We start from the raw sequence: 26,602 nt of genomic DNA, 5'->3' as shown, positions 1-26,602 counted from the left end.
CATTTTATTCAGTATGCAGATAATTAAACGCACCACAATGTGATTGTTAGTACAACCAACTTTCGGTCTGGCTTGTATTAGAAAACACATGGAGGGCGGTGAGAGTCGTCTGCTTTTGTACTACCCAGAGGCGTCGGCCACTAAGGGCGCTGCATGTCGTAAAACTCCAGCGCAGGAGGCCTATATGTCACTGGTACACAGACCGCCAATATGTCAGTCGATTATGTCGTCATCTCTAATGGTGTACCCGCACTTCTTTGTCATATCTTCGTCCGCAATGCTTTGCCATATCGTTGTGCACCCGTAATACTTCGTCATATTGAATACGGGTCGCCTGCCGTCTTCTAGCCTGGTCCCCATCCCAGTGGCTTCATCCCTAAGGCACTTGCCCTTGAGCCGAAAGAATGACGCGTTTTATGTCATGCACTTCGGCTGCCGGTTTTTCTGAAAGACCAGGAAAAATGAAACGCCTGTGGCTCAAGATTCCTCGGTCTCAGTTAATTCATAGTCTTTCACTGCGGCGTGCCTCACAGCATAAATGAAGCTTTAGCATATCGAATCATAAATATACGCATTTCGTCGTGGCTCTGTGCCCATGCATTCGCGCTTGCAAGCCTGGTATCACAGCCTGTACTATATATCAGCGTTTATATTTGTCCAACCGAGATTCGCCTTCGCCCGAAGTACAGTGCCTTCTAAAACAGTATGATTTGCAAGTCGCCTAAAACGTGATGCACTAAAGGTTGGAAGGGTTAGGTAGAAAGAATAAGTATGTAGTGATACAAAGCCAAGTTGATTAACAGGAGTTGCAAGAAAGCGAGCACCAGAAAGAAACCGTTGTGTACTACCCATAACAAAAGAGTGTCTACGAAGGATACAATTTACCGAAAAAACCATGTGCACGATACTGGGGAGCTATTGATTATCTAATATTCACCAAGATCGCTGCTGTTCTGGTTAGTGAATTCGTTTTTTTTTGCTACGAAATGAAAGCATCAGTTTTGCTTTTGTTACTTTGCAGTGAGTGACGTTCTAGGCACCACGAAAATGCACAGGCGTAAAGCCCGGCGCTCCGGTCAGGCGCCTGGCGTGTGCGTTCAGTTCCGGGCTCTTCTCGGCAAGCGCTACGCCTACCTGTCCAACTCAAAAACTCTCTTTATCTTCGGTTGGCTCCTACCTGTGCTCATAGCTCTCCTACCTCTCATCGTGGGTGAACTACAAGAAACGGAAGATGTCGGTCCGGCAGTGACGCGCATTCCTTTAGGCGCTGCTGCTTTTTATGGGCCTGGCGTTCGTGCCTTCCTGCATCACGTTACTGGGAACAGTACCAACCTCTCCAGCAACTTTGAGGTACTTCTGGAGAACAGCAACATCTCTATCGACAAAACCAAGGACCTTGATAAGGAGCTGCTCGAGGTGTTGAAAGAAAGTTATTTTGAGTATGGTTCGAAGTCTGCAGTGGTCGGAGTGTTTAACGACACAGGGTGAGTAAAACGCATCCTCGCGATGCTCGTATAATTTCTGAGAGCGCAATAACAAGCATACCTGACGCACAGCGGCGTTAGCATGTTAAACATTGCAATGCGAAAAACGATACAGTTTCGTACAAACGAAGGTGCCAATGTTGGATAAAAGGCTGGATAAAAGAATGAAAACCTGTAGGATCGGTCTCAGGTCTTCCCCTGCCTCCATCTCTTCCTGCACTTCACTGACAAAAAATTATCTAAACTATGCGTGGCGCTCTACCTTATACTCGGTTGTGTTTGTAGCTCAGAGTTATTGGCACACACATTTTAAAATGTCATTATTCACATGGCTACAAGACCATTCGCGCCAAATGGTTCCCTTTAGGTGGTACATCAATCGCGTACGCTTTCAGTCGTAGATTTTGCCTGAACAAAGTTTAAGGGCCAAGCCGTTCACATGGTGGAGGAATGCGCAGCGAAACTGGTTTATTCAGTTGGGCAGAATCAAAGAAAAAAATGGCTGCAGCGTAGCACAGCTAACCCTGAATGTGCATGTGGATGTGGGTGAACCTCTAATTTACGGGCAAATATACTTAGGTATACACATATGGTTCAGTTATGAATAACGGCTGTTCCACGTGGAACAAAGGAGTCCCAAGACACCGGAAAGAAAGAATAGCTGTATTTAAATCAGACTGAATTGATTATGCCGTTAACATGTCGTCCAAAAGTTCCTCGTACTCCTTCTCTTCTTTCCTCAGAATGATGTCCCCTTCTTCATCTCGCTTACGTTGCTATGTGCGAAAATAAAATTCACCATGTCTACGTCATTGGCTAGACATGAGTGTGATTAAGCTTGGGTAGCCGCGCATCGTTAGGCAAATGCCGGGTGAACGGAGGCCACTCGCCGAGAACGGCACAAAGCCGTAGGGTTCCGTGCAACTCTCGAGAAGAACGCCGGGCCTCGCTTTCATTCGCGGTCAACGCGGCGGCGAATGGCTCAGCGTTCCTCAGTCTGCGAAGCTAGCTGTGCCTCTTTGGCATTTCGTTTTCACCCGCCAAGTAAAGGAGCTCTGCGAGCAATATCCCCCGGGTGGTGAGACGCCGCTTGGCCACCACGGCTCAAATCTCTCTGTTCCCGTGCACCGCTCACAGAAGTACGACCGACGTCGCTTTCATTCATTGCGAACGCGGCATTGTTCTTCGCCGGGCTTACGAAGAGGGGCGTAGCTCGAGACGACCCAGCGGCGCATTCTTCTGCTAGTAGCTGTAGGGCAGCGAGGCGGCGGCGGATGTCCGCTGCCTATCAGCTGAACCGCCACCCCGACCGCAGCCGCCGCCGCCGCTCACTTAAACAGAACTGATTGAAAACGGCGCCTTGTGCGCAACACTGAAAGCCGGCCAGGTGAGTTACGTGATGCGCTCGAAGAGTGTTGCGCAGCTCAGGTAAAATGACGGTCAAATTGCGCATGCCGGAAAAACCGCTGGACGAGATAAATAAAGATTCGCGTTAGAACGCCACATGACCGCTAAGCACTCTTTATGGGTTGCGCATGGTTTTTTCGATTATTTTACACAAGAAGAGAGAAACGTTCCGAATCAAGACTGGAGCGCGACAGGAAGATGCCGCCTTCTCACAACTGTTCGCAGAATGTCTCGAGGGGGTATTTAAAAGGCTTGACTAGAAAATTGATTGATGCTGGGGTTTAAGCGTCCAAGTTTTACTTGTTATACCAGGTGCTCCGTTGTGAGGGCTCCGGTATAACTTTGACCACATTGGAAGTTTTGCGCTCATTAAACTCTTCACACGCAGGCCTTTTCCCTTTGTGGCTCCACCTGAAAAGCAGAACCCACGGCCGGTGTCAAACGCTTAGAACCACAACGCCATAGCCACTGAGACACCGCGGCGAGTAATTGACTAGGAAAACGTACTATTACGGATAAACGGAGAATACTTGAGCCTGATGTTTACAGATAACAGTCTTTCTCAGTGAGTAGGCAGAGCACCTGGAAAATATACCTGATGAACCACAACCAGAGAGCTTTGCCGGAGCCACGAATGAATATAGGCAAATCTAAACGAATAATGTATAAGCATGACAAAAGCGCCCGCTTTCAATTAGGTAACGGAAGGCTAGAACAAGTAAACCAGTATAAGTACACACCACAGGTTGCCATTGCTGATTCAAACCACTAGGAGGAAACCCGGTGTCGATTTCGTATTGGCTGCGTTTCCTCATGTAATAATCACAGCTAATAATAATAGTAAGCTACGTTACCACTGAAAAGAGTAGTCTGCCACCAATTAGTGCTACGGCGATTAAGTATCGAGCGGAACCTTGTCGCCTTTCTCAACAACTGGAAGGAGACCTTAGGTCGGCTCGCTATCCCTACGCATGGAACAGAGGATAGTAAGGGTAACTTTCACGGAGAAGAAACGAGACGCCCGCATCAAGGAGAGATCTCGAGCTTCTCAGAAGATATCATAGTTACTATTAACAAAAAGAAATGGGGGAGGAGGAACAAGCACTTTATTGAGATTTCTCAACGGCCCAGTGGGCGGCCCAGGAAGGTTGTCCTTCTTGACTGGAGCCCCTATGCTGTCCGCGCCACCTGTGCTCTGTCCACCAACTGAAGCTGGGTAGACAGAGAGGGAGTGGACAGGAACATTGAAGGAGTGGGCAGGAATATCCATTTGTTCTTGTTGGGTAGTTGAGGGGAAGATAGGACGGTGCTCAGGGCTGATTATGTGGCGAAAGCCCTGATTATGTGGCGAAGTGTACTTCTCAGCAAAATTTATATACAGCGTCGTAGCAAATCGGGCGCATTAGCTGAAGACGCATCCGGTATAAGAAGGAGTTGGATTGTATGAGCTGTTGGTAGTTGTTCCCTGGAAAGGTCATGGTGGGGCAGGGGTCGGGTCTGTCTCTCAAGGCGATAATGCTGCGTTATGTCCCTGAACTTAAAAAAAGGGATGACTGCCCTCGTGCAACTGCGTAGCCTGGTGAGTAAAAGCACACGCTTATTGGTGGGAATATTCGTTGGCCTACACGGAAGCGTAAGCGGGCGTTGAGATGAGCTGAAGTGAACCCGTTGGGGCGGAGCTTTTTAACACGCACAGTGCAGCTCGGGACACCTAATTCAGCTGGCAACTCCGGTTGGCTTATTGGGAATCGGTTACTACCTTCCGAACCCAAAGTTGAGTGAGAGCCAAGGCGATGGCTGCCTCTTCTGTTCCGGTCATTTCTTGTGTCTTGAGTGAGGCACACGCAAAAAGGTTGGTTCTGGTGGTAGCCACGATGATGTCGTACTCCCTCGATGCTGGGAGGCGTCTGTGTATATTACCTTGTGAACCCCGCCGAGAGTGATGTTGGGTGCATGAGCCTGTGTTTGTCGGCAACCCTCATGCCGTGAGGGGTTCATATTTTGAGGTAAAGAAAGGGGGCATCTTTCGTTCTTGTCACCAAGAGTTCGGGAGCGCATCATGCGGAATGCCATCTTGTGCTGCGCAGCCAATCTGGTGAAAGATGCTTTGACCCACTGAGTTCTGCGCAGTCGGAGTTTCTGGTTAGAAAGGTGGTCCTCTATCAGCTCTTCGAACATGTTGTGAAGCCCCATCCTAAGCAGCCTCTCCGTGGACGCACTCATGGGAAGACCAATCGCCTGCTTAACCGCATTTCTAATTATATCAAGCATTTTTATTTCCCACTTTCCGAGAAGAAGGTAGGGGTGACCTAAGTGATACTCGAGAGGACAAAAGCTTGAATTAGTCGAAAGGTATCGGCTTCCTTGAGGCCTCGCTTCTTGGTTGCAACTCGTCTGATTATCTGTACGATTTGATTAATGCTGTGTTTGAGGGGCTGCAAGGAAACGTCACTCGTGGTAATGGCCTGGAGGTGCGCGCCCATGATCTTGATGCTGGGGCATCGACTGATGGTTTAACCATGAAGAAGTATTTGAATATATTCCGTTTTGCGTCATTAGGCATGAGTGTGCATGACAAGGAGCTCCGATTTTTGAGGAGAACAGTGGAGGCCACATGCTTTAGCATATTTGCATACTACTTCCATGGCCTGTTGAAGCAAGTCTTGGATCTCTCCGAGGGACCAAGTTAACGTCTAAAGGGTAATATCATCGGCGTACAGGGCGTAGGCGAGATTTAATATATCCGGAAGTCTTCCAGGGAGGCTCAGTAGGGCCAGGTTGAACACCAACGGAGAGAGCACGGACCCCTGAGAGGTCCCGTGGACAGCAAGCCTGATGAAATTGGATGTAACTGTCGAAATCTTGAGTGTCGCCATAGGATCGGATTGGAAGTCTGTTATGTATAAGTATGTCCGTTTCCAGCAGACCGTGGCTATGAGGGCAGCCTTTATGCTGGCATGAGTAACATTGTCGAAGGCCCCCTTACGGTCGACGGTCAAAACTGCTCTTAAAGAATTTCGGGTGGTTTCTTTGAGTATGAGCACCTTTAGTTGAAGGAGTATATCCTGTGTGCCGAGGTTTTGCCTGAAGTCAAACATGAACGTGGGCATCAACTCGGTTTTGTCCAGGCGTTTCTGTGGCCGATTGGGGATGATCCTTTCCATCACCTTTCCCACGCAGGACGTTGGGGATTTAGGTATGAGGTTATCCACATGGGGTATTATGAAGCCTAAAAAATTTCTAGTTTTCGTAATGAATCGTGCCTCTGCTAATTTCTATGAAAAGGTAAGGGGCCTAAAGCGCAGATTGAATTGAGGTGTTCCTGGAGGGAGGCAAGAAAATCGTCCCTCCGATTGTTTGCAAGTTTGTATGTGACGCTGTGTTGTCTAGGGTGGCTGTTTTTTTTACTCTTAGCTATCGCTACCTTCAGTTCGTGAAGGATTGGCTTCTCTAGGTTGTCGTTGGGGCGCCCCATGTAGTGATGGGGGTGCCTGGTGGGCTTGTCGGAAAGTACTTATCTTTGACTGCTTTCATTAGTGCTGGAGCGACGCCCTTGTAGTTGTTGAGAGTGCGAGCTAAGCTGCGGTTGGTTTCACTGTTGCTTGTTAGTGGGTCAATCAGGTGACCGTGAAATTGCCACGTTTCCTTGGTCGACCGTGTGCCTTGAAGGCGTCGCAAAATTCAAGGCAATTTTCTCTACAGAGTGCTTTCGCGTATCCCGTCCCTTTCTTGTTATGCTTGTTCATGCGTCTGTGAAGGCGACGACTGTGTTTGCCACTTCCACCACTTTGTAAGGCTCCCACGTTTCACCCACAGATGAAGTAGGCGGAACTCCAGGCGCGGCGTTTGGTGCGTCGTGATGATCGTTTGCGTGTGTTTGTTGGCCTGGCACATATGGGCTTTGGCTGTCGATCTAGTGAGACAAAACGACAACTGGTTGATCACGAGGATAACACAGTCTCTACTGAGAGACAGGTCTGGAAGAAGGGAACGTCATTAACTCGATGTAGGAAAGACCTAAGAAAATTCGGAGGACAAAAATTGACTCGGACAAGAAAGCGCGGGAGCGGGCGGAGGTAAAAATGGCAGGCAAATCTGGAAGTAATACGCCCATTGCACCACGCGGCGCCAATCCCCTTTTGCTGACCATCCTGCTTAAAAGGCGGTTTTTTGCCGAAACTGCTCCGATGCGGCTCAGCGAGATGTGAGGAAACTGTGCCTGATGGTCAATGCCAGTCGCATTGAGCAGGGAGCATTACTAAGGTAGTCCCCGCACAGGGCACCTTGAGCAATCATGGTGACGGTGTTGGCGACACCGCGGACCCCGAGCCCCCAAACATAAGCTGGATCAGAGTCCTTCAATGCTTTACTGGTAACGAAACTGCTCCGTAACTCAATGGGAGAGCTTCATATGCTGCGTTTGGCCGCCGCGCGGTGGCGCCACCCTCTCACTGAGGTCACTCCTCGGGCGGCGTTGCGCTGGCTCGAACGGCGGAGCCGCGGCGAGTTGTGTTTGTTTTGTGCGGGAAAAAAATGCAATGTGCATCTCGCGCTCTTGTGATGCGACTTAAGTAGTGCAACGACGATGCCTAACATAGTTTGCGTCCCGGGATGTCGTTGCTTGTACAACGATACCACAGAAAATGTTTCCTTGTTCTGTTGAGCGAGCGACGGGGAGCTGCGAGAGAAATGGAGGCGCGCCATTCCAAGGCAAGAAACTGGAGATTTCAGCTTCGATTATAAGTGTGTGACAGTGCGTGGAAATGCACTGTGTGTGAGAATGGAAAAAGCAATGTACCCTTTTGAGAGCATCGTGGACCTAGAATTGTACAAGGCTAACTAAAAGCCGGATTTTTGTCATATCAGTCAGGTTGTAGCGGTGCTTCATTACCTGTTTGCAAACTTGTATTACCTTGCGCTCAGGCTCGCGTGTAAAAAAGCTTTGGGACGTCCTTGTGCTTTTACTTTTCATATTTTCGCGAATTATCCCCTAGGGTTCGTCTTGTTTATTTTTTAACCGCGCGTGGCCGATTCCGGTTTCTTATCTGGCGTTTCAACCGGAGCGCCCGTTTGCTCTTTTTGTCGTACGTCCCGTCGGGCAATATTGTTTGATATGAAAAGGGTGCCACCTTGTCGCCAACTTGATTTTTTGTTTCTTCGACAATGTTCTCGATCCCATTTCCATGGATCTGAAATTAATAACGTTCCGAGAGTAATGCATGCATAGCGAACGCCGCGCAGCTCACTTTATTGACGTTCTCTGTGCACGTCACACTGCGGTCGCTTCTTCGACGTTTGTGTTTCATTCTAGTCTTCTGTAGAACAGGAGCTCGCTAGCTCGCTGCGTTCAGAAAAGCTTTGCGTCGTTCTTGGCTACGTGGCAATATTCTGTTTCCTCCGTGTCCTGCACATCGCAGCGCGAAAAAATAAATTTTTGTACGCTGGACCACGCTCTTTTGTCTCCCTTCGTGACATTGAATTTTTGTTGCGTGTGATAAAACCAGTTTTATTGTTCTTTTTTCGCTTCCTGTTTTTGCATGAATTGCAAAGCGTGGAAGCGGAAAGACACATGGTGCAACGTATATCTCTTCGTGTTTTGATCCTTCGCGTTTCTGCAGCGTTTTTATATGTTCTCAAGTATGCACCCACTCATTGAAAGGACAATACTATTGGGCTATCTCTTTTAGTGTTCTGTGCATTCCAAAGCAATCAACGGATTCATTAAGCGTAGTCTGAACGACGCGTACTTGGTTTCTTTCAGTTTTTTTTTATTGTATTATCGATGGGCCCGCAGCAGTCCGTGACTACGCAGCTACCGTATGTGTGGTATTTACAACTTTTGCTTTAAGAAAAGAAGAAATAGAGGTTTAAAAATCTGAAAACACGACGGCGCAGCGCTTGTGCCATAGCACGCAGAAGCCGTTGCCGTTCGCGGCCGAAGTGTACGGTAATTTACTACGAAAAATAAAACCCCATTGAAGGCAGGTGATGACTGGACTATTCATCGCTCTACTACGAAAAAAAAAACACACTTAATCAGCGCGCAGACACCAAAAGCAGCGAGCGTTTGCACGCCAAGAGCAGGCCAATGCGCCGCGAAAGCGGCGGCTGGATGACCTTCGTGCGGCGGTGGCGCCTGTAGTGGCGCGCGCGGTCCCTATATAAAACGAGCGCCGAAGTTTCGTGACCAGTAAAGCATTGAAGGACTCTGGCTGGATCCAACCGTGGCGATGTGTTGTATGGTGAGGGGTAGAAACCACAAACGGTGGCCGTCGGAGCCCAGGTCAAGCTCCGGCGGATGGGCTCCCTGTCTGTCTACCAGGCAGGGAGCTGCGGGACCTCTTTGACTACCAGGGTAAGGTCAAAGAAGAAAGTACCCCCGTCTCCCTGCTTTCCAATGTATCATATGGCATTTTCCAAACCCTTCCCCAAACGTGATCGGCCCCCGAAAAGGGGCCGCACCGAAGTTTCGCTCCCACCTCTTTCAACAACTGTCTTGTCAACAACCGTGAAAAACTATTCTCGTTTTCTTGCGATTGAGTCGGCCGACTCAGCAAGACCTGTCGCTTCCATGTCCGTATTCTTGATCTCTAAATTTCTGCAAAGCACCATAGGTTGCAAACATCAAGCTAAAAAGCTCAGGACTGGAGAAATCCTTGTAGAACTCAATGCCGAACAACAAGCCCGCACTCTTCTTGCACAAACCCGCATCCATGATCTGGACATCAGGGTCACGCCCCACAGGAGCCTAAACAGCTCCCAGGGTGTGATTTCTGAGACAGATCTCCTGACGGTAACCAATGCCGACCTTCTCAAAGGTTTGAAGGATCAAGGCGTCACAGGTGTGCGGCGCATCACGATGCGCAGGGACGACAAGATAATCCCCACCAAACACATTATCCTGACCTTTGACCGCTCGGCACTTCTACAATACATAAATGCAGGCTTCATTCGAAGCTCCATTCGTCCTTTCAATCCGAACCCGCGCCGCTGCTTCAAGTGCCAGCGGTTAGGGCACGGTACAAACTCTTGCCGTGGCCGAACGACTTGTGCAAAATGCGCCGCGTACGATCACCCCAGCGACAACTGCCCATCCGACACCCTCACGTGTGTGAACTGCGGGGGACCGCATGCAGCGTACTCCCGCAAATGTGAAAAATTTCAAACAAAGAAAAAGATCATCAACATCAAGATAACTGAGAACATCACCTTCCCAGAGGCGCGGAAGAGGTTCACCTCTTTCCCTCTGTGGAGGTACGCCGACGCAGCTCGCCGGGGGGCGGAGCGGCGTCTGGTTTCGGCGGTGACCCAGTACCGCGAGTCGGACTTGGTCCCGCCCCCGCCCCCCCCCCCCCCCTGGGTTGCCTCTGGCAGCCCAACCCGCCCTCGCACCGCTCGCTGAGTAGGCAGCGGCTGTGGTGGCAACCAAGTATGGTGGGGAAGCTGCTGCACCCACTGTTTCCTCTTCTCCACCGGCCCGAAGCACACGCGAGGGCCCGGACGAGATGGAGACGGACGCAGTCGCAGTGACCCCCTCCGCCGCCTCACTGCCTGTGCCATCTGTGGTGTTCCCTACGCCTTCGGCACTGGCACCGCAGGCAAAGAACACCCAAAAGGGTACCACGTCAAGGGGGCCCAGTCCGCTGGGCACCCCATTGCCTTCAGATGACGACATGGACGTCGAGCCCTTCCGGCTTTCATCGCAACGGAAGGAACGGGCTGCGACGTCCAGATCAGTAGAGAAGGCCAGAAAACCTCTTCCAAGAGTGCAAGCCCCGAAAGACCCTACATAAATAGTCACACTCCAGTAGCTCTGAACACATAATAATGGGAAGAGAAAATATTGTTCAATGTAACTGCAAAGGCCTTCTCAATAATCTTCACGACGTGTATGAGATTCTCCATTCCAATCAGCCAAGTTTAATGAGTGTCCAAGAAACACATCTGAATTCCAAACACACAAATTTCTTGAATAGTTACCTGGTATACAGGAAAGACAGGGATGGCTGCACACACTCTTCTGGCGGTGTGGCCATAATCGCCCGCAAATCCTTAGCATGCCACCCTGTCACCTTGAACACCGTCCTTGAGGCTGTAGCTGTTCGCACAATAATATTTAATAGGTTGATAACGGTATGCTTCATATACATTCCTCCTGATGTTGCACTTACAAGCTCCGACTTCGAGGCGCTGGTTGACCAGCTGCCCGAACCATACATCCTTACAGGCGACCTTAATGCTCACAACTCTCTTTGGGGCTCTTCTAGAACGGATGCCCGAGGTCGCCTGATAGAGAAATTCCTTACATCTTCTGGAGCATGCCTTTTCAACAATAAACAACCTACATACCATAACATAGGTCACAACACATACTCACATCTTGACCTGGCTATTGGTTCTGCAATTTTCTTTCCATGTCTTGAGTGGGGTGTGGGCAAGGACCCATATGGTAGTGATTATTTCCCTACTTCATTAACGTATATACGTACAGGCCCGAGCAGTCCATCTTCCCATAAAAGGTTTAATGAAGCAAGAGCTAACTGGAATACATTTACAGAGACATCCCAACTACACCACACATCCATAGGACCCCTACACATTGAATAAGCTACCCAACTGCTCCCGGCGCACATCCTCGACGCCGCCGAAAAGTCCATTCCCCACGCCTCTGGTGCCCCGCGCAACCAGCGGAGGCTGTGGTGGAATGTGGACTGTAGGCAGGCGCGAGAGCCCCAGAACAAGGCATGTGGTGTCCTTCGTCGGTACACCACGTCGGGTAGCCTCATTTTGTTCAAACGGGCCCCAAGGCATTAGGAAAACGTGTGCGCCGTGAGACAAAACGAGAGAGTTGGCGTTCCTTCATAACATCCATAAACGCCTACACGGACACACGCAAAGTATGGACGAGAATACGCAAACTCAAAGGACAACAAACACACAGCCTGCCTCTGGTCAGCACTACAGGGGACACACTCGAAGACCAGGCTGACACACTCGCACAACACTGCCAACACGTTTCTAGTTCAGCACACTACACAAACACTTTCATGAAACACAAACAAATGGCCGAAAAGAAGCCTATACTAGATAGCAATCGGTCAACATCTTCTTATAACTCAGAGTTTTCACTGCATGAGCTTAGGGCTGCTTTGAGCACGTGTGAACCCTCAGCTCCAGGCCCAGACAACATCACATACACAATGATACAACACCTACAAGGAGACACTCTTCTAACACTGTTATACCTACATAACAATATATGGCTTTCGGGGCACATTCCAAACTCTTGGAAGGAGGTTATAGTTGTAGCTTTCCTGAAGGAGGGAAAGGACCCGTCATACCCCTCAAGTTACCGTCCTATTGCCCTGACGGCTGCCTGTGCAAGCTCTTCGAGAAGATGATAAATCGCAGGCTCGTGTACTTCCTTGAGTACAACGGTCTTCTCGAGAGCAGCCAGGCAGGCTTCAGGGTGGGGCGATCGACGAACGATCAACTGGTTGCACTTGACTCATACATCAAGGATGCCTTCGTACATAAGCAGTACTGTTTAACTGTCTTTTTCGACCTCGAGAAGGCCTACGACACCGCTTGGCGTTATGGGATCCTTAGTGACCTCGGGTCATTCGGTGTTTCGGGTCACATGTTGAACGCTCTTGTCAGTTACTTGTCAGACAGAACGTTCCGAGTAAGAGTCGGCGGTGCACTCTCAAAAGTTTACGTGCAAGAAAATGGCATGCCACAAGGTGGCGTTTTGAGCTGCACTCTCTTCATAGTAAAAATGAACTCTCTTGGTAAGGCACTGCCACCTACAATCTCTTATTCCATGTATGTAGATGACGTCCAGACATCCTATAAATCATGCAATATGTCAATCTGCGAACGTCAAGTCCAGCTTGGTGTAAAGAAACTTGCCGGCTGGGCATACAAGAATGGGTTTAAATTGAATGCTGTAAAAAGCTCCTGCGTTGTGTTCTCCGGGAAGCGCGGGGTCTATATGGACCCAGACATTACTCTTAATGGCGTGTGGTTTCCTGTGAACAAGGAGCACAAGTTTTTAGGTGTGGTGTTTGACCACAAACTCACATTCATTCCCCACATCAAGGAACTTTAGCATAAACGTCTTAAAACAATGAATATCCTTAAGGTTCTCTCCCACGAATCCTATGGTTCTGACAAAGAACTCCTGCTTCGCTTGTATACTGCTTTGGTTGGGTCTCGTTTGGACTATGGCAGTGTGGTGTATGGGTCGGCGAATAAGACAGCCTTGCGAATTCTGGACCCAGTGCTACACTTGGGCCTTCGTCTTGCTTTGGGTGCTTTTCGCACTAGCCCTGCCGAGAGTCCTAATGTCGAGTGTGATAAGTGGAGCCTTGAGAACCAACGAACGTACATGGACTTGCTTTATGCTTTTAAAATTTCGTCGCTGAATAATCATCCTTTTTATCCTGTCTTTAACGATACATCAACAACTCTGCTCTTTGTAAATCGCCCATCCGTTCCTCTGCCCTTTTCACTTAGAGTGAGAGAGCAAGCTTCGGATCTCAGTGCTTCGTTTTTAGATGGGTACAGGTCATCCTTTTCTAACAGTTTACCGCCTTGGCAAGTTCGCCCTGTGTCGTGCGACCTTTCTTTTATGAGACTTGACAAAAATCGTGTACCCCGAACTGCAATACTGCAGCACTTTGTCTTTGCAGTTTAAATACACATGTGCAGAATTTTATAGTGACGCTTCTAAAACCTCCAATATGGTGTCGTGCACTGCTCATGGTCCAAATGTCAATGCAGCCAGAACCATGAGCGTGCACACAACAATTTTTTCAGCAGAAGCGTATGGAATTTTACTGATTCTACGACACATTCTTGAAAATCAAATTCCAATTCCATCATCTACACAGATTCTTTGAGTGTTGTTCGCGCACTGTCATCGCACAAGCCCCCAAAAACCACATAGTTAATCTTGTATTCAACACTATCATGTCCGTGTATGCACAAAAGCGTGAGCTGGTCCTCTGCTGGGTCCCAGGACACGCAGGGATCGGTGGGAACGATTTGGCAGACGAGAGGGCCGATGCAGCTGCACTCAGGAACACTGTAGACATTACAACGATACCCTACACAGACCTCAAGCCACACATAAGACAACACCTGCGCAGAACATAGCAAACACACTTGGATGAACAGTGAGACAACAAACTACATGTAATAAAGCCACACTTCGGACGGTACACAGCTGACTCACGCAACAGACACACGGAAGTCGCCTTGGGTAGGCTGCGGATAGGGCACACCCATGCAACGCACTCGCATCTGCTGACGGGATCTTCTAGACCCCAGTGCAGCAGGTGCGGAGAGGCCCTATCCGTAGTGCACATACTAATCACATGCAAGGCACTTCACACAACACGACACAATCACTTCAGAAAACTCTACAGACAACATATCCCGCTACATCCATCACTCTTTCTAGGTGACGATGCCATTGTTTCTGTGAAACGTGTGTTTGAGTACTTGTCAGGCGTTAAGTTTTTAAACCTCATTTCCTATCACGCATAATCAAACCTGGCCTTATACACCAGCCATAACCATTATCTTTACGAGGGTGCTGCTTTGGGCATGTTGGTATGACATTACGGAATCTTGAAGCGCTAGGACACAAGAGACAAGCGAGTGGGACAACACAATGCGCTACTTCCAACAGTTTTATTAGCAGACGAAAACACATATATATACACATGACCACTGGCCCACGTCATAATACATTCTTACACGTCACACTCCATTCAGAAAATCACGCTCTTTCTTCGATAAGGCGACAGACGCAGTACTAACACAATCGCGGCCCGCTTTCGCTATCATGTCAGCTTCTATTATTTCTCGCGTAAGCTGATTCTTATGTTTGGCGACAACTGCGCACTTGTCGAACAGGGGCTTGCAACCATGCTGCTTACAGTGTGACGCAAGCCATCCCCCCGTGTTGTTTTTTACAGTATTGCCGTGTTCACGGAGACGATCATTTAGGCACCGCCCTGTTTGGCCGATATACCTTTTCCCGCAGTCCAACGGAAGGCTGTAAACAACGCCTTCTGCGCAAGCCACAAAGCTATTTAAGTGCTTTTTGTTGCACCTCGGTCTCGTGGGAAGGCAGGGGTCAGTCAGTTTGCAAAGCTTGCCCAATTTGTTGGGTGCCGAAAAAACGACCCTTACTTTTGACCGCTCGGCTATCTTTTTCAAATTGTGAGAAAGTTTGTGCACGTAGGGTATAACCGCCGTTTTTTGCTTTTCGATGGGCGTTGCCTCAAACTCACCGTTGCCTCTTTTTTTTTTTCCTTGAGCAATGATTCCGCTACTGAAACTAACACATGTTTGGGGTACCCTGCCTGAGACAAGCGCGCATCTTGATTGCCAAGGCTCTGACTCATTAAATAAAGACAAGATTTATTTAAGGCATTTGCGAAGCATAATTTCACGATTCCTCTTTTCACGAGCTTGGAATGCGCAGAGTTGTAGGGGAGGAGCGGCTTATTTGCTCGTGGTGCGTAGCTCCAGCAGACATGTTTATCTTTAAATGAAATACATAAATCTAAAAACCGGATTGACCCATTGTCGGGAAGTTCATGAGTTAGTTCTCGCGGTGCGAGGTACTGCCTAACTTTTGTTAATACATTGAAAGCCTCCGACTCAAACATGTCACGCTTGCAATTAAGAACAATTAAATAATCATCAACAAACATAAAGATCCTAACAACCGATGTCCCTGCAAGAGAAGGGACGTCGGTTGCAGGGACGTCCCTTGCAGGGACGTCGGTTTTTAGGATCTTTAGGTTTGTTGATGATTATTTAATTGTTCTTAATTGCATTCGTGACATGTTTGAGTCGGAGGCTTTCAATGTATTAAAAAAGTTAGGCAGTGCCTAGCACCGCTAGAACTCATTAACTTCCCGACAAAGGGTAAATCCGGTTTTTAGATTTATGTATTTCATTTAAAGATAAACATGTCTGCTGGAGCTACGCACCACGAGCAAATAAGCCGCTCCTCCCACACAACTATGCGCATTCGAAGCTCGTGAAAAGAGGAATCGTGAAATTATGCTTCGCAAATGCCTTAAATAAATCTTGTCCTCATTTAATGAGTCAGAGCCTTGGCAATCAAGATGCGCGCTTGTCTCAGGCAGGGTACCCCAAACATATGTTAGTTTCAGTAGCGGAATCATTGCTCAAGGAAAAGAAAAAAAGAGGCAACGGTGAGTTTAAGGCAACGCCCATCGAAAAGTGAAAAACGGCGGTTATACCCTACGTGCACAAACTTTCTCACAATTTGAAAAAGATATCCGAGCGGTCAAAAGTAAGGGTCGTTTTTTCGGCACCCAACAAATTGGGCAAGCTTTGCAAACTGACTGACCCCAGCCTTCCCACGAGACCGAGGTGCAACAAAAAGCACTTAAATCGCTTTGTGGCTTGCGCAGAAGGCGTTGTTTACAGCCTTCCGTTGGACTGTGGGAAAAGGTATATCTGCCAAACAGGGCGGTGCCTAAATGATCGTCTCCGTAAACACGGCAATAATGTAAAAAACAACACGGGGGGATGGCTTGCGTCACACTGTAAGCAGCATGGTTGCAAGCCCCTGTTCGACAACTGCGCAGTTGTCGCCAAACCTAAGAATCAGCTTACGCGAGAAATAATAGAAGCTGACATGATAGCGAAAGCGGGCCGCGATTGTGTTAGTACTGCGTCTGTCGCCTTATCGAAGAAAGAGCGTGATTTTCTGAATGGAGTGTGACGTGTAAGAATGTAATATGACGTGGGCCAGTGGTCATGTGCATATATATGTGTTTTCGCCTGCTAATAAAACTGTTGGAAGTAGCGCATTGTGTTGTCCCACTCGCTTGTCCCTTGTGTCCTAGCGCTTCAAGATTCCGTCATTATCTTTAACTGATTTTGCTATGTTCGGTTGACTTTTTTTAACCTTTATGTGGTAACCACTTCACTGCATTAAATAAACTTTTCTCTGGCGCTCTTTGCCCTTAGTCGGCCTTGCGCCATAAAAACCCAACCATCATCATCATCATTACTAAGGTAGCGAGTCATTTGTTCAGCTGTGATTTATGGCGTCGTGCGCTAGCAGTGATGTGCAAGTAATCGGCTCCGTTGGTGTGTCTTGCGTAACACCGCCTGTTTCCTGCTTCCTGCAGCGGGGGGGGGGGGGGGGGGGGGTTGAAAGGGAGGCTCTCTTTCCAATCGAAAAAACAAGTTGATAAACATTGGTACATTTGTCATGCTTAACAGGGCCCAGTTGCACAGCATTTTTGCTTACAGGGACGTATACTACAGTAAACCCCGTTTATATCGAACAGCGCGAGGATTGTAAAATAGTTCGATATAGCAAAAATTCCATATAGAAAGTGCAACAAAAAACTTATATGAGAGCAACCTCGCCAACGGAGTCACGAGCTAACGCTGAGCTCTTGCCACCCTCCAGTTCACTATTGATACGACACTTTCTCGGAAAGAAAAAATTAATTTATTGGGGCGGAAGAACTGCGTGAGTGTAGCCTGCTTCTTGGATCACAACGCGTTGCTGGTGACTGCTTGCTCCACGGTGTCTCAACAGTCGACAAGCGCAAGACAGCTGCCCTCAATGGCACGGCAGTATCGCCGTAGCAGGGCCACGTCAGCGACGCCTTCGCTCGTGCTCGGAAGAGTTACAGATTCCTCGGCGTCTTCGAAGAGCGGAGGCAAGCATGGATATAAGCGAATGTCGGCGAACCCAGCGAATCGAGCAAGTGCGGGCAGCGAGTGGCGCAGACTTGAAGTTCCGTTACACCACAGCCCGCAGCGCCCAATGTGGCGCTTTCGGCTCCAACGGCATGCATGCGTGGAGCTGGTCCACTCTGCCATGGCCGGTTTGGCCCAAGGAGGTTGAATAGTACAACTTCCTCGGTTTGCAAGCGCCGAGCTGGCGCGGGAGTCGCAAGCGACACCCGCGCAATTGCTGCACGCCGATGTATTGCGGGAAAGCGTGCCGCATTCCTAAGGTGAGCGAAAAATCCCGCGCGGGAGAGTTCGATAAATCCATTGTGAGCAAAATCGCGTTCGATATAAAAAGTTTTAAATGGATGTAATTTTTACCAGAATTATACAAGGGTTCGATATAGGCAATAATTCTATATATCCGTGTTCGATATAAGCGGGCTTTACTGTATTTGGTCATAAGTGCGAATAATACGCAAGGATATTCTCTTCCTTTGGTTTTGGGAACGAGAACATTTATTATTTAATTTTTCGGAGTCTAGTAAGGTATAGCAAAGGTAGTATCTTGTTTTCTGTTAGATTCTTTTCCTATTAACTGCTTCCCCACATTTGTTCTTCCTCAGGGGCAAATTTTAAGAACGCCTATTTTAGGTACTTGGCAGATCATTACCCCTTCTTCTGGTTGTTTGTCTTGACTGTAATGGGTTTTTTCTCTTGGCTAAAGTCTAGTTAGGTGTTTATATTCAAAGCATAGCTTATCTTTAGTTTTTCTTGGTGATTGCGCCGTCAGCTCTGACGCTCTAATTCTGGAAATGTATGTTTTTATGTGGTCGCAAACAAATCTCCGTATTGAGCCAATGTTGAATAAAAGCTACTTAAATGTTTTGTGTCTGTTTACCTCACCCGAGAAACGACAAATAAATAACTTTATACTCCAAAATGAGCTCCCAAACAGACATTCGCTGCTCCCAACATTGCCTTTTAGAGCTCCAAACTTGCTCCAAAACTACCCATTTATTGTTTCTTGAGCTCCTCCAAAACAGCAGTATTCCTCCTCCGTGAGCGGTTTCAAAAGGAGCAACCAAGCCTGCTTCCACACCATGAGAGGCCTTTGATCCGCAGGTGAACTATGTAGGAAGATGATTAAGATGGTGATGATGTGAAGGAAAAAATGTCTATTTCAACTCCTGTCGCGCCTTTCTTCCGACTCGGGTTAACAAAGTAATCTTAATCCTTGACGCTTGAGACGCTTTGTTTTGCATCCGCCTCAACCCATTAGACTGGCTTCGAACTGTCTCTTACGCCTTGCACTGCTTCGGACTCTTGCACCCTTGTTAGGGGACAGTTGACAACGTTGGTGAATTTCTCTGCTTGTCTCTTGTCTTGCATGGTTGCGTTATTTGAATCCCTTCCTCCGCGGCGTAGGGGAATGCAGGTTGCCTCACGCTGTCGGTGATTTTATTCTCGCACTGTTGAACGGTTTGTCCGAAAGAACTTATCATGCTATGAACGTTTTGTGCAACGCCCTATTTTCTATTCAGGATTTCTGAACACATAAATTTCCGGGATCGTGTACCCTGCCCCTCTTTGCCCTTGGGAACCCGTGCAGGGCGTTAATATCAACGCTAGTGGTAATAATGCCGCTTTGACCGCACTGTTGTAGCCCTGCATCTCGTTGCCAGCACTGCAGTGTCTTGTCTTCTCATCGCACCAGAACAGCACACCTAAAATACAACCTCCCGAGCAACCGTTTCAGCCAATTCTTGAGATCGCTTCCCTCCCGCGGTATCCGCATGTCACTAGAAAAAAAAGAACGAAACAGGAACTTTTTTTGCCACAAATATCAATGACCGTTCATGGTGTTACCTGCCCATGGTTGGCAATTTCCTGGATATAACAGAACTTTAAGTGGTCCGATCATCCCGATAAACTGTGTGGGCGTATTTTTATGTGTTTATTTAGTTTTTTTTTTCACGTTCTTCGCGGTTATTTGGTTAGACGTGTATTCTATTGATTCTCTGGGCTCCGCATTCATTGTCGCAACCAGCTTTCCTGTGCATGCGCCTAATGCTGTTTCGGCAGGAGCTTGTTACCTAATCCACTGCGCTTGTTTTCTAAGGACAAGTGTTGAATCTACCATAGTACTTTTTATGGTATATCAAATTCCTTAGAAGTGTTTTCTAAGGCCTTATGTATTTTTCCAGTGGCCAATACGCGAAGTACAATTACTATTATGCCCATCAGTCCACGAGCGGCTATTTGTTACAAGTGCTTACTAAATTTACTCAAGCCAATACAAACTCTTCGCTGGCAGCTTTTTTTCGTATCAACATTGACAACTTGTCCAAGCAAGGAGCAAACGTTCATTTCTAGTATTTCATTTCTCAGACCTAAGGGAGCTCGTCTGCATGCTGTTTCCCACCATTTTTTATTTTATGAGACTACGGCATAGTTTCTTAAGCACAGTTCCTGGACGGACATCTGCATATATTACAAGCCCTTAATTCATATATTTATATTTTGGTTTATCTATAGTAGGCACAGCTGTAACCAATTTTTTCAGAGTAGGGGACACGCAGACTACGCTTGAAAAAGACCGTTGCCCCGAAACTTTTTAAACCTTTCAGTCCTGGTTTTTTTATGCCTAGCAGAAACATAATTTTGTTGGTTCCCCTAAATGACCCCACCCCTAGAGCCTAACAAGAAACATAAGGCTGGTAGTGCAAGCCTTGCAGATATTTTAAAGGCATTAGAATTGCTCATAAGGAAATTAAAACTTTCTGTCCCTGCATAGAAAAATCTTGCGTGCTTTTCTAAAGCCTATGACCACGCATGCCTAGCTAGATAAACTTCAGTTGTAGTGCTCGTATTTATACATTTAAACTCATTGCACTAATCTGGGACTTGTTTTTTAGCTCTAACATTATCTTATTATCCTTTTCGTTACTACAGCTTCTTTCATTTGGCTTCAAGCTCCACTTAAAACGCCATTTGTCATCCCTATTGCATTGTTGAGAATACGCGCACCCACCAAGCCGAGCTTTTAGCCTCAAACAACGTTTTTCTGTAATAAAATGAAGTTCTTAAAAAACGCATTCCTGAGATGAAACAATATGTAGTATAGACAATGCTAACATCACAGGAGTGCCGTTTTTTAATCAGGGCGACTGCGCTTCACTTGTAACTGCCATGGGTAAAAAGGCTGCATTCCTTCTTTCTTTGGTCGAACTCCACATTGCACATTGTACTCCCACTACATCTGGTCATCAAAAAATCATTGCAAGGTTCTACCAACGCGCTAAGAAAACTACATTTCTGGTGAAGGCTCGCAAGCCTAGGTTGGGGGTCAGGAATTTTCGTTTCGCTGGAGAGAACAAGGAGCTTATCTTCATTATTGATAATCTAACACCCGACAACAAGACGATGTTTCCTTAGGGTGATGATATAACTACCTTCCCAGCATCGCTCACTCGCCACTTCAAACTTGGTTAAATGAAGCTGATAGCAACATTTACTCTTTTTCATATTGTACAGCCGAATAGTCTCACCGCAGTGACAGTGGTCATTGCGCCGCTGCTGTTTTTATTGGCGATAAATTACAATATTCCAGGTGTCCGGACGTATAAAAAAATTACACCATCTTCCCGAGGGGAACCCTGAGGTGATGCGAAGCACCGCAGAGTTCCAATCCAATCCAATCCAATATAATCCAAGCCAAGCCAAGCCAAGCCAAGCCAATCGAATCCAATCCAATGCCCCTCGCGAGAGAGTGTTCGCTATCGAAGAGGAGAGGGGGTGAGCGGCGGAGAGCGCAGCTAGCGCGGCGAGAAGAATGGGTGAGGGGTGGACGCCGACAACAACGCCGGATGGATGCAGGGACGATGCCAGTGAATGAGATGCGTCGCATCTAATAATCAACTAAATAGCGAGCCTGTGCGGATTGAGCTTGACGCATCATTTCGAGATATTGATGCCAGAAGCCCAACTGCCCGGTCTATTTATCGCTCCTTCATCATCAATTTCTGATTTTTGTTTAGTTAAACCGCATTGTGCACACTCTCTCACTGGAACGACTAAACATCATTGTTGTGGGTGACGTCCACATCAATCTATTAGACATCAACAATTCATCTCATGCTGCTGTTGAAGATACTTTGATTGGACATGTCATTCAATTCCTTATAAGTATACCGACTAGCTGAAATATTGTCGGACACGATACATTAATTGATCACGCATTGTCCAACCTCTCGGCCATTTCTGGGTATGGTGTCATTGAAGTTTCATTAACTGATCATTACCAAATATTTATGCGTATAGAGGGTAATGTGAAACGTCAGGATACGCACGTTCGAAAAGAACTATGGACAGCGTTTTATTTGTGAATACAAGTGCTGATTCCAATTGTTGCCCTGTTATGGTGCAAAAGAACCCTGAGGTTTCTTTTGAAATATTTTGTAACAATTGCTCACGCTATTGTTGAATCAGTCATAATTACTACGACCAAGATAAGCTTTACTTCACCTATATTTACATGGAGGACCGAGAGGTTTTTGGAATGCGTGTGCAGGAAAGATATTTTAAAGAAAAAAGCCATTCAATCTGACCGTGCTGGCGTGTCATAAGCGCTACTCGAATGTTTTTGGTAGGCTTCTCAAAAACGCTAAGAGTTGGGCTGCTGAGCACGAGGTCGCGGGTTCGATTCCCGGCCGCGGCGGCCGCTTTTCTGATGGAGGCGAAAAGCAAAAACGCCCGTGTGTACGAGATTTCGGCGCACGATAAAGATCCCCAGGTGGTCAAAATTAATCCGGAGCCCTCCACTACGGCGCGCCTCATCGCCTGCGTTGCGTCGGAGCGTTAAACCCCACAATCAATCAATCAATCAAAAACGCTAAGAAGAAGAATTAGGAAAGAAAACTGAACTTGCTGATAACGATTCAAGAAATCAGTGAAAACATATAACTAATTTTTAGATAAACACCGTCAAACGTCCCTATACCTGCTCTTTAGGTTGGTTAGCACATTTTAAAAAATCCGTCCGCCATTGCTAATACCTTCGTCGATGCCTTCTATCCTAATCAGCCACGTCTCTCTCTTCCTATTGACAACACTTTGACTGTCTCCCCCACAGTTTTTTCTCAGTCCAGTTTCCCCAGAAGAAGTTCGCATGACCATTTTGAGTCTAGAAAACACGAGTTCTGGCTTAAACAACTTTAATCCTTCTCATTTGAAACTGCATAGCACATCTTATAATTAACGCACTTTCAAATATCAGGAAAACTGGCGTCTTTCCTAGTTGCCTTAAGATAGCCAAAATTTTTTCTGTGTTCAAAAATGGTAGCAAAATATTGTTGATGAACTACCGCCCCATTGCTATTTCGTCTTCAGTAAATATATTGAAAAACTGTTTGTGTAACGTTTAAGTTGCTAGTTCTCACAATTTGCTTTTTTGTCACCCAATCAATTCTGCTTTCGAACTGGTACTCTACTGAATTAGCTTACTCGCACTGATCATCTTAAAATGCCATTGTCGAATGTAGACTTACCGGGGCCCTGTTTACTTATCCTCGATTAATGAAATGGCATAATATTAGCAAAACTAAACCCTATAGGTGTATGTGTCCCAGCACTTTTCCTAATTTGCAGTTACTTTCATAATCGAAAGTATGCGGTCTCTCTTTCTGATGTTCATTCCTGTGCCAGAATGGCTAACATTAGAGTCCCACAAGGCTCAATTTTGGGGCTCATTTTATTTGTCGCATTCATGATTATGATGATTGCTATTGGTTTCCCCTTTTCAGTGGGGTGTTAACATGTCATCTCACCAAAAACGACTAATATACCCACGTTTCATAGTCTTAGTGTAATACTAGCGCTGCTTTGGCCAGGCAAAAAAACCTTATTAGGCACAAAATGCCGTTTTTCTGTTAAAAGGGGTAACTATCCTAGGCAATATTCCCCTCTCTGCTTCTCGTCCGCCAGCATTCGAATCTTCTTCTCGTCGCCTCGACAGCCTCGAAGTGAACTTCCTCTGTGCTACACCCTTGAATCCTAGGGCTTCTGGAGGCCGAATATTTCCCTCATGTAGATTTGGTTGGATACCCTCACATTCTAACACTATGTGCCGCATTGACGACCTTCCAGACCTGATGAAATATTCTAGTTGTATTTTATACGCTGATTATGCGACAATTTATTCTTCTAAGACGTTGTTCTATCCGCTAGTACCTCACCTAAATACTGATGCAGCTAAAATCATTAACTGCTGTAGTGATAGTATCCACAATACAAATGGTACAAATTCACAGTTCGTGATTTTTTGTAACGCTTAACACTGTTCTGAAAAGCCATCCATTATCGTTGGTCTGAATTTGCTTCATGCTAATCACCAGGCCACCATTCTTGGCCTCAAAATCTACAGGTATTTAAAGTTTACAAATCATATATCACTACTAGACTTAAAGTGGCCGATGGCTTCAGAATACTGATTTTAGTCGTATGCTATTTTAATGAACACGTATTTATTTCACTTTAGTGCACATTCCTTCACAGCCACATTTTCTATTTCGTTTATTTACGGGGCAACACATATCAAACTCAGTTGGCACCTGTACATCAGATACAAACTAAGTTTTGAGAATAACCACATGCAGCCATTTCACATGTAATGCATTATTATTACTTCGCAGATTTATTTTGTCAATTGGTGATTTAAATAAATACTCTGTTTGCTTCTTAACATATTATTGTGCAAAAAAAATTTACCTATTTTGTTATATTTAGAGACCAAACTCCGCATTTCGGTGCCATTCAATTCTCACAGCACAATAGCTATCTTTTACACAAACCTCAGACTACCTATGGCCAATTTACTGCCAACGTTTTGGCGACATCATTGTGGAATTAACCCCCCCCCCAACTAGTAAATCATCCCCCTCAATTATTTCGTTTAAGAGGTAGCTTCGCCGGATCATGTTGCCATAATGACTGTTATTATGTACGCATACATGTGGTATGTGCCTGATTATCTTTTTTATATAATCTTTTGTGTCATGATTTCATTTGCTGATGATGACGATGGTTTGATGTTTATGGCGCAAGGCCAACTGGGGCAAAGAGCGCCAAAACAATAGTCGTATATGAGAGGTGATACCTTAAACACTAAGTAAAATCAGCAAAACAAAAGTAAAATCACAAAACGACAATGAGCATGGCTGGTGTATAGGGCCAGATTTCATGATGCGTGATAGGAAATGAGGTTTAAAAACTTGACTTCTGACAAATACTCAAACACACGTTTCACGGAAACAATGGCTTCGTCACCTAAAAAAAACGATGGATGTAGGGGAATATGTTGTCTGTAGAGTTCTCTGAAGTGTTTGTGTCGTGTTGTGTGAAGTGCCTTGCATGTGATTACTATGTGCACTACGGATAGGGCCTCTCCGCACCTGCTGCACTGGGCTCTAGAAGATCCCGTCAGCAGATACGAGTGCGTCGCATGGGTGTGCCCTATCCGCAGCCTACCCAAGGCGACTTCCGTGTGTCTGTTGTGTGAGTCAGATGTGTACCGTCCCAAGTGTGGCTTTATTACATGTAGTTTGTTGTCTGTCTGTTCATCCCAGTGTGTTTGCCATTTCCTACGAAGGTATTGTCGAATTTGTAGCTTAAGGTCACTCTGTGGTAGTATGGCTATATCTACTGTGGATTTCATTTGCTATTAACAATATTTGACTCGTTTGTGTAAACGTGTTCTTTGTGTTTTTTTGGAATGTTACTGCTGTTAGCACTTTGTTTGTACTTATTGGTAGGAGGTATTTTCCTAGCCTATAACTATGGGACCTCCAAGGAATATTTATGCTCTGTAACGTTTGAGTAGCAACAATAAACCGAAACTGAAACTGAAGCTGAATACGCATTCTTGAAGAACTTGGCCAGCGCAGACAAGTAATTTGGTTTTGTTTTAAATATACTAAATCAAGGTTGATCTCGCAGAGTGAGCTGACACCGCCAGGGCCAGAAAGTTAGTAATTAGTGTAGATGCAGCAATATACGCTTCGTCTTCTGTCTTTGTGCGCAGGTGAAACGTCTTCGTTGAAGTTATATTCCGTTCATTAACAGCCGCGCGTGCGGCAATGAATTCTCTGGCTGGAAAGGTCGCACATAGATATTGAAATAACTACTTCACAAGGCCAATGGTTGTGCCCACGCACACTTCCACGGCTTTATTTCAAGCTACCGAATTTTCAAACATGGGGTGTTACCGTACAACAGGAACTTCTTGGCTGCTCCTCCGCAAAGCTCAAACTCACTACACTGCATAAAATGTGGTTTTTATTTTACTTCTACGCAGAATTCAAGTCTGGCACAACCCGATTAACCTCTTCGGCTTACCCATCGTCAAAAATTTGGTACACACGGCGCTTCTCCGCACGTACTCCGGTAACGCGCTCTCGTCCATAACCACCGACGTGGCCCTGTACCCACTTCCGGAGGAGGATCGTCCTCAAGAGAAGAGAGAAGACACCCCCACCGATCAAGAAAGGAAGCAGCGACTGCAGGAGCTGCGGGAACTGGTCCTCGAGAACTGGCTCTACTGGGGCTGCATCGTTACGATCAGTTTTGGTCTGATCCTGTCCTCGTTTGTCGTGTTCCCGGCCGCAGAGGCGCACAATGGCGCCCGGGGCCTGCAGCTCATGACCGGTGTTTCGGGATGCGTGTACCTTAAAGCGGACTTCTTCTTTGACTTCTTATTCTACCTCATTCCTATGGCGACCATATACGGGACGTTTGCCATCCTGCAGCAGCTTTCATCACTGACAACGGGTGAGGTGCAGAATCATGATTATTATAAGCAGTCAGCCAACGCGCGACTTGTATGCGTTAAATGGCAATATTCCGGAGGAGCGAGCCATCTTTTCTGTGTCAAAGGAAAGCATGCTGTAGCCGTGTGGTTTGCTGGGCTC

At 46.7% G+C, this 26,602-nt stretch overlaps 1 protein-coding gene across 1 annotated transcript in view; it reads left to right on the top strand.

The window, feature by feature from the left end:
• Positions 1–1,047: 1,047 nt before the first annotated feature.
• Positions 1,048–26,602, top strand: part of LOC144180041 (ATP-binding cassette sub-family A member 17-like) — a 65,107-nt gene continuing 39,552 nt past the window's right edge. Inside the window, exons 1-2 of the mRNA XM_077708448.1 lie at positions 1,048–1,484; positions 25,990–26,462. Coding sequence (XP_077564574.1) covers positions 1,048–1,484; positions 25,990–26,462 — 910 coding nt within the window. The remainder of the gene's footprint in view (positions 1,485–25,989; positions 26,463–26,602) is intronic.

Source organism: Haemaphysalis longicornis, unplaced genomic scaffold (genome assembly GCF_048455015.1).
Source record: "Haemaphysalis longicornis isolate Haplotype H1 unplaced genomic scaffold, Haemaphysalis longicornis Haplotype H1 scaffold_4, whole genome shotgun sequence".
In the NCBI taxonomy this organism is placed as follows: Eukaryota; Metazoa; Arthropoda; class Arachnida; order Ixodida; family Ixodidae; genus Haemaphysalis; species Haemaphysalis longicornis.
This window is presented reverse-complemented; position numbering and strand designations above follow the sequence as displayed.